At 38.7% G+C, this 9327-nt stretch overlaps 1 protein-coding gene across 1 annotated transcript; it reads left to right on the top strand.

The window, feature by feature from the left end:
• The first annotated feature begins 5897 nt into the window (after nt 1–5897).
• LOC124378171 (helix-loop-helix protein 1-like) lies at nt 5898–8913 on the top strand. Its single transcript, XM_046837710.1, has 2 exons — nt 5898–6485; nt 7744–8913. Exon 2 carries the CDS (start codon nt 7810–7812, stop codon nt 8179–8181), a length of 372 nt encoding a protein of 123 aa, XP_046693666.1. The 5' UTR covers nt 5898–6485; nt 7744–7809; the 3' UTR covers nt 8182–8913.
• The last annotated feature ends 414 nt before the right edge of the window (nt 8914–9327 follow it).

Genomic DNA, 9327 nt, shown 5'->3' on the forward strand with positions numbered 1-9327 from the left:
AACTTCTAACTTTACCTCTGACTGTTTTAGGCTGACACTGGAGACTCCTTCCATATATAAAAAACATCTCCTTACGTATGAATAATTATATTAGTTATACTGTAGCTGCAATTGAATTTAAATTGTGCATCCACACTCCTTATGTAAGTTCCTAGGTAAGTTGTTATAATAGAAACAATAACAGATTCTAATGCGCGGATCGGTATAAACGTGCCTTGGCTTGTAGCCAAACTACCGTCAAAGCTCCTGTTATTGAAAATCAATCACCTCCTTGTGACCAATCAACATGAAGAAATTCAACGCACACGGCTGTTTACCATAATCCAATGTAATTGAATTGAAATGAATTGCTTAAAAGAAAAAAAAAATTCTGTGAAACTGTAAATTGATCATGGAAGTACCTCATCCAGACTTAATTTCTGTAAACGACCTTTTCAAAGCAAAACACAGTCAGATAATTAAATAGTACTGAGATTCTAATGAAGAATCAGAAAAGGCTGCATTGCTCTCATGCAGTCACATTTAAGTATATTGTCATGTTTTCTCACTGGTTATCAAACAGGCACAGAGTGAGGTATCTCCTGAGGCTTCCTATAACAGAACTGTCTGCTATCACATTGCTACAATTCCCATGTTCTCACAGAGTTAACAACACCTCCTGCTTCACTATACCCTATGAGAACAAAAAAAATACCTCCCGACATCCTGCATGCGAATGTACAATGTGCTCTACATTTGTTAAGGTAAATGACATCCCCTACACACAACCTTACATTACGTGATCTCAGGCTTGTCCTGTTTGGTTTGTGTAGTACCTCATTGCCTATTCTATTGCTTGGCATTTTATTTGTAGCAAAGGACATAGCAAATCTGAACAGAGCAACCAATGCCAGTGCCACACAGCCATCAGGTTTGCAGTCAAACAGGCAGTCTGGGTGCCAAGAGGCTGGTTGGATTCTTGTAATTCAGGAGCTAATGAATGAGCCAATGCACAAACAAGTTCATTAAAGCAGAGACACTCAAGTCCAAGTCCACCCAAAATGGCCTCCCCCACTGCATATACTACCATGTGGTCACCCTGGATGCTCGTCCCAGCACCAGGGTGGATGCCAAGGGAGCTGTGAGGAGTCTGCAAATTGCAGACACACATAGGCTTGTACACACACATACACACACACACACACACACACACACCCTTGTGGTTTTACTGGGGCATTGTGGAGTCCTGGCATGGCTGTCAGTCTAATGAACCCATCAGCCAGCTGGAGGAGCAAAAGAGGAACGATTTAAAGAGCCGGGCCACACTGCCATACAAACACAGGCCAAGAGGTGGTGGAGGAGGGAGTGAGGGAGCTAGCGCGAGAGAGTGGATAAGGCTGGGTTAGATGTGAAGAGTTAAATGAAGAGAAGCAGCATGAACACTGACCCAGGGTTAGGTGGAAAATAGTTAAGAGGTTTGAGTGTGCCAAGCCTCAGCCTTCTTAAAAGGAGTGATTGAAAGGCTATAGAAATTGAACAAAAGGTTGAGTGAGGGTTATTGGTATCGGGTGGATGGAATGAAATGGATTAATGATAGACAGAAGCACTGGACTAAGACATGAGTATAAGAGAAAGTGGAAAAGGAGAAGGAGATTCTCCTGGCAGATGTATTAGCAAGCAAAGAAGAAGGGAGATCAGGCGTTAGTTGCACCCAGATGCTCGAGACATCTGCACATACCTGAATCACTAGCTAGCTAATGGGGCCTCATCTCACCTGACTCTGTTACCTGCCCAAATGATGTTTAACATCTTTGTCTGTCTGCTTGTCTCACCCTGTGCTTTGTTGGCGTTGTTCCTCCTAACACAAGCCAAGAATTCAGCGGTAGCATCTGGATCCAATGCAATTTCACTTTGGAATTGTGAGGAGTCTGTTCTGGACAGTACACATGGCCTAGTGTGTTTATCTATTGGAAGTTCTTCATCATACATGAATAGAAAATTCCTATTAGTATTATGGCAGAATATCTATCTTAGAACACATCTAGAACACATCTTCTGAACACTGACATAAATCACGAATACACCTTGGGTGGAATGTCAGTCTAATTCCAATGTTTTCTGTCAATATGGGTTTCAGAAATTCCCAAGATTCTTTTCTACTGCCCAAACAAATACTATACCGTCTGCCAAACCAATTATCCTTGCCTTTTATGTTAGTGTGGGAAAACAGCATTTAGTACAATAGTATTTAGTATAATAGTTGATAGTAGATATATACATCTTGGTAATTTCAAAAATGCATAATCACAGAAAACATTGAACTGGCAACTCATTAAGCCATTCAAGTTTCAACTGATTTAGAGTTTTCTTGGAAATAGTAGGTGCAAGACAAGATTGTCTTCTGAAAGCTTCAGGGCACCATGCACACACACACACACACACACACACACACACACACACACACACACACACACACACACACAAACACACACACACCACAGTTTTGACAATGGGGCAGTGTCACCAAACCACCTAATATCATACAGACACAAGGAATAAGATGCTGTGCATGAAACTGTGCATGTTTTAGGTAATAATCAGTTCTATATCCTGTATATGACCTTCCGATTTGGAAAATCCATCAAATCCGAAACAAACGAAGATAAAGATGTATAGCTTTATGATTAGATTCCATACATCAATGGCCAATTGTGCATGTTTTCCCATTGTTTACACAAATGGCTCATTGGGTAACATCTGCAGTTTTAGAGTTCTCCATGACAAAAGAATATTTATATATAGAATATATCTTTTATCCAGCTATTATAAGCATTGTTTTATAAACATTTGACAAACACCGATAATAATTGCTCGAAATGATAAGCTAAAGGACAAAAAAAAAGAAAGAATGTAATAAGCAGATTTGTTTTACAGAGCCACAGCAAATCACTGACAATCGCAATATGCCTCTTTATATATGCCTCCATGTGCGAGTGTGTGCACGTCTGGCTGCATGTATGTACTTGTGCATGTGGGAGGGGGATCCCTGCTGGGACTACAGATGGTGCAGAAGTCTCAGTGATGGCCATATTTTCACTTGGGACCACCGGCCCCCTGCTCGCTCTCCCACACCTCCTGTTCACTACTGGCCAGCTCCAGTGTCATTGTCAAAGCCTCCTGCCACACGCATACACACACTGCCAGAAGCAATGAACAGAAACGGCATAGGTGCCAAGTTGTAACACACATACAAAACAGTGTTTAATAGCTTGAAGTAGAATGTATAAGTGTTATATGTACTCTGGAGTACATCTCGGACTGGGTGCAAACTCATTGACAAGTCTTGGATCCAACTACATAGTGTGAAGATCCAAACCGAGAGCTTGGACACATCCCCAATGGTTGACACTACATTATCACTCAGATTTCAATTATTCACTCCCAACAGATGTGAAAACAAGCCCCTGCTCGGCAGTTTCCTCACTACTTCGGTACATATGATCGGGTCGGAGTTTCAAAAGGAAAATAGAAAAAGACACCCCCTCAGTGTTTAGACAATCCCAATGACTTGCTAGCCCATGTATACTTATCCCCTAATTCCTTATACATTGAGGGTTCTCAGGAACCAACAAGTTAAATTGGAGGTTGGAAGGACACAAGAGGAACCATGAGGACACGTCTCAGTGTTTTGAGGGTTTTGAACAAGTCTTGCCAACTTCAAGCACTTTTTTTGAACACATCATTATGGGCTTGCATGGTTACAGACAAAGGTTTCTATTTCAAGCAAATTGGTGCAGTCTTGGCTTCACTAATAGTGTTTAGAACAGGAGTTGAAGACCTGAGAACGCCAACACTGATACATCTGTCTAATAGAAAGCATGGGTCAGTGTTCTGTTTGTGACCTTTGATCAAGGTTTGAGTGATTTCCTTGTTGCACATTGGTTCCTGGACTATAATTGCCACAGTCAGAAACAAGCCTCCTGAAGTTGGAGTTTCAAGATAGGTGGTTTCTGACTGCCCCTTCTGACACTACACAATTAGAACGACCCCATGTGTGCTCCCTGTCAGTGTAGCATGCTTCCTCTTTACTGACAGGTCTCTAATACCACCAACCAACCAACACACTCTCACTCACTCGCACACACACACACACACATGCATACACTCTTGGCATCCTCCACAAAGTCTCTCCATGTCACATCTTTCTAGACTCAGGGCTGAAGGCGACTTGTCCATCAATCACCCACTCTATCCTTCCTTTTCATCACTCTATCCACCCCTCTGATGTACCCCCTTCAGCCTTCAGGCCTAAACCTCTCCACTCTTCTGTTATTCCCTTCACTGCAAAGAAGACTTACTAACCTGCAAACACAGACTCAAATACTCACACCAACAAACATAGAGACAGAAACTCCCCATGCAGTGGCTCAGGGCCACAATACCTCAGCGGAGCCTCCCTCATCGTTTTAATCAGCTCGTTAGGCACGGTCGGCCACCACGACACACTCCCTGACCACCACCACAGGCACATGAACACACTTGCACAGCCATGACCTAGACCTACTGCTCTCCCTGGGTGGGATGTGGAGCAGGGGCAGGGTAACACCAGGGTCACGATACAGATCCAACTGCTGCCAGGCTGCTGCTTAGATGCCAAGCGTACACAAGAATCACTGGTGCAGTGATGTGAAAAGAATCGAGTAGGAAAAGGATATCCCTGTTTTGGGGATATTGGTGTTATTGAAGACTGGATTTGTTTGAGGAGGTTATAAGAATGTTTGAATCACAGAAGACCGCATTTTAAAAAATTTATTTTGAGAAAACGTTTTTTTTTTTTTGTAGCATTATTTTTTCTTTTGTGTAAGAAGCTGTACAGGGTACAGGGTAAATTTAGCTAAACTAAACTAAAATCAAAAAGAAAACTTAGTGTCATCTCAACCTCAACTTCCAACAAAACCATTCCCACCTAAACCTCAGACAAGTCCTGAAGCATTCAGTGACCATCAAACACTTTGTTCTAAACCATTTACAAATACCAAAATTCAACAGTCATTAAAATGGAAGTTTTGAATCGATGAATAACTGCAGAATATCATTTCCAAACAAAATGCAAAAATGCATTGCTTTAAACTATGTTCAATATATAATATATAATGTGCGTTCAATATCATAACACAGTATCCAAACCACTTACAAACCAATTTTTTTTTATCTAATGTCCTCTGCTGTTGTAGCTTTGTTCTAAATAATATTAGAGAGCTGTAAATAAAGTATATATATATATATATATATATATATATATATATATATATATATATATATATATAGAGAGAGAGAGAGAGAGAGAGAGAGAGAGAGAGAGATAGATAGATAGATAGATAGATAGATATAAGAATTACATTTACATGGTTGAACCCTAAACCTGTAACACATCTTTTTGCACAGAGAGCAAGGTATATAGGAAAGTTACCAAAAGCTGTGTACACCGCAGAAAGAAGAAAGAAGTTTCTGTACTCTTTTTTAATTTAAGAATAAAGCCTAGCAAATTACAAAAATACGTTTTCAAAGAAAGCTGTTTATCAATATTTACAATCTAATGGCCACAGCAAGGGCAAATGTTTATATCTGCAGTATAGGTTTATGATAAAGTCATTCAGTTCATGACACCCAAACTTCTTTTTTTCCTGCTTTGTCTTTTCCAGATCAACTCACTTTTTTAGAAATATGACATGATCATTATTTTTTTTTCTTGCTCCACGTTCAGCATCCTGGTCTATGCACTGAAGGGGTAGAGGGAAAGAATGAGAGAGGGAGAAGGAGGGGTGGAGAAGTGAAGGAGGTGTGGTGGTAGAAGGGGCGGTGTTAGACAATACCGCCCCTCAAATATATTCCATCTCCCCGTCAATCGGGACAGCGTTTCAATAGGAAGTAGAAGTATTGCTTTTTTTGATTCCGCTCCTACTAGTTTTGTTTTTTTTATTTCTTCTGCAGAAGCGGACACAACAGCGCACCGGGGCAAAGCAGCCCAGAGAAGGAGGAGAACATTCCGAAATGATTTGCGATCGGAGGACTGTTCACTCTGCTGGCATTTGGTGCTTGTGATCGCCATCTCGTTCAGGAGATAACGCATTTCAGCACTTTCCCCATCATCGTTATCTCCACTGAAATCTCTATTGTCTGAACCCGGGGGGTCACGAGACGTCACGATTTTTCCTTTTTTCTATCCATCCATCCATCCATCCATCCCAAAAGTCGATTATCCCAGGGGGAAATAATCGGATCGACTAATTTAAGTTGATAGACAGATTTCAAATAGAATAAACCCAGCAGCTGATTTGTGTCTGAATACCATATCTATATATAAAAAAAATCAAAATCAAAAAAAGGATGTTGCATGAAAGAAACCAAGGAAAAACACACGAGTAGTGGGAAAGAGTTGGAGTGAGGACTTCCAGACCATCAGGACTTTTTCTTGTTTTTTTTTTTGGACCTGTCAGCATATAACGGTTGGTTGAACTTGAATTGTTTTCAACATATTTTATAGTAAAAATCTATGAACATTTAATCCATGTTGCTGTGTCCTGCAACATTCAATAATGCAATTAAACAGCTGGAAAGTATTAGTTTTATTTGTATTATTTTGTTGCAAATTCTTATAAAATATATCTCTATGTAATTTGCACCAATGCATTTTCTATATGCTATTATAGGCTATTTTTTATATGGTAAAAAAGGTCTTATTATAAGTAGGATGTGTTAGTGAGGAGTGTGTATGCTGATAGAAACCCCAAAGTTCCTACAACAGATGTTAACCTTTTGAACCTCTTTATTATTCCGGTTCCGTTTTGTCCCGTAACGCAGCACGCGCCAAGTGTTATAGCGTGACAGATGGATGATTTTAATTACGGAATAAGACTTTCAAAAAATTATCATATTTGCAATTATTTGTTTTGGTGCTGAAACAACGCGTATATTAATACAAATGCATGCATTAAAAAAAGCCTTCTAAAATTCATGCAATTGTATTTTCTAAAAGTTTTGATTTAAAAAAAAGAAAAAAAAGACATCAGAAATACAAGAGACAAAAAAAGTAATTTCGCGTGCATTACATTTCCATTTCTATAGAATGATAAAGGTTGGAAAATGTGTCATTTATTTGCGCATTATTTATTTGACTTCGTTTTCGAGATGACATTTATTTTCCCGTCAATGCCTTAATAAAAATTAAATAAATAATAATACTAAAAAAAAAATATATATATATGACTTGTGCAGTCACAGGACTCATTGAGAAAATAAATAGTTAATCTATTTGTCAAACTAAAAAAATATTAATAATTATAAAATTAACTCGTAAAGATTATTTATCGAAAGTTTATAATTATTATTATTATTATTATTATTATTATTATTATTATTATTATTATTATTGCTATTCGTTTTACACAACAGGTTGTCTAGAATTAAAAAGAAGCAATATTATTTCATTTCCAGTGGATAAGTTTTGGGAATAATTTTGGGTTATATATATTTTGAGAACATGTGCATTTTGGGGGGCATCTCCATGAGTGAGACAAACCCCCAAATAAAGTTTTCCCCATAACAAATTGTAATATTGCAAACATTTTGATGTCCTGATATGTTACATAAATGATGTCCTAATGCTTAAAGTTCAATATTAAGTCAAATATATAATATTAAAACAAAGATTTTTATGTAATTGCTGCTTCTAGACATTGACATTTATTGCATGCTTTCTTTCAGGTCCTGTAAAAAAATTGAACATTTTAACACCCACCCCTAAATAAAACCTAATAAAATCATATAAAAATGATGCTAAGTCCAGACCAGACGGACCCTGAGCTGCCGTGGAGCCACTCGGATGCGGAGAGTGTGTTGAGCGACATGAAGGCCGGGTGCATGTCGGAGGATCTGAGCACAGACGCCGAGGGCAAATCCAAAGCCCTCGCGCCGCAGCCGCTCACGCGCGAGGAGAAGCGACGGCGCAGGCGCGCCACCGCCAAGTACCGCTCGGCGCACGCGACCCGAGAGCGCATCCGCGTCGAGGCGTTCAACGTGGCGTTCGGCGAGCTGCGCAAGCTGCTGCCCACCCTGCCCCCTGACAAGAAGCTCTCCAAGATCGAGATCCTGAGACTGGCTATTTGTTACATCTCCTATCTCAATCACGTGTTGGACGTTTGAATGGACACGTTTTTTTTTTTTTAAACATTAAATGAAAAAAAAAAGATATTGAGATGTTGATATAGGCTATAGGTAACCTTCTCACTCTGCAAAGTGTTAGACAGACTTTAGATATTTAGGCTTTTCTGAAGGTTTTCATTTGAACGCTATGTAATGCCCCTTTACACATATGGTGACCCTCCAAGAGTCGTGCACCATTAAAAAACAACCAGACTGCTGTCCCTGCTGAAGGCTAGACATCGAGACTGAGATGCAATAACGCCTAAAGGGACTTTAAAATAATCTTACAACAGTGTAGAACAAGTGGAGAGAGCAGTAGATAGACCACCAGTTGCACTGAGATTGAAAAAACAAGCAAGACTGGGGGTCCGTTTAGCCACTTTGGAGCTCTAACATTGTTTTATATTGAAAAAATAAATATATATATAAAACAAACGAAGTACATACAAGTGCCACTTAGAACTATTTTTATTTATTTATTTATTTATTTATTTATTTATTTATTTATTTATTTATTTATTTATTTATCTATTTATCTATTTATTTACACGTTTTTTACTTTTCAAATATGTATTGATTTATTCACTTATTTATTTGTTTTGGTTTTATAGTCGCAATAGTATTTTTTAATATGTACATTAATGCTGGGTGTTTGTAATGTAGGCTATCTGTGAACGACGTTACCATACAGTATGTGTTAGACTGTGAGGTTCCAATTTTCACACCCATACACCCCCCCCCCAACACACACACACACACACACACACACACACACACACACACACACACACACACACACACACACACACACACACACACAAATGTTAAAGTTAAAAAAACAAACATGACTGCACTTTTTTTTGGTGTTTATTTATATTTCATATATATTTTGTGATGGAAGAAAAGTTTTTTAGAGATTAGGATACTCTGAAAAGAAACTTAGAAAATAATAAAATGTCCCCTTTTTGTCAGTCAACTGTAAGTTCTCCAACTCTGAAGTAGTTTGTTGTGAAAGAGTTCAGGCTGCTGTAATAGCTTAAATTAAAAAACAAAAACAAAACAAAACAAAAAAAAACACGTGATGTAATACATTTCCCAGCAGTGATCCCCCTCGTGTGATATAATTACTTAGTGGGAGTGAAGGAC

Source organism: Silurus meridionalis, chromosome 24 (assembly GCF_014805685.1).
Source record: "Silurus meridionalis isolate SWU-2019-XX chromosome 24, ASM1480568v1, whole genome shotgun sequence".
NCBI lineage: Eukaryota > Metazoa > Chordata > Actinopteri > Siluriformes > Siluridae > Silurus > Silurus meridionalis.

Bases quoted from the DNA above. Each gene is read 5' to 3' on its own strand.
- LOC124378171 (XM_046837710.1), top strand. From the start codon at position 7,810: ATGATGCTAAGTCCAGACCAGACGGACCCTGAGCTGCCGTGGAGCCAC.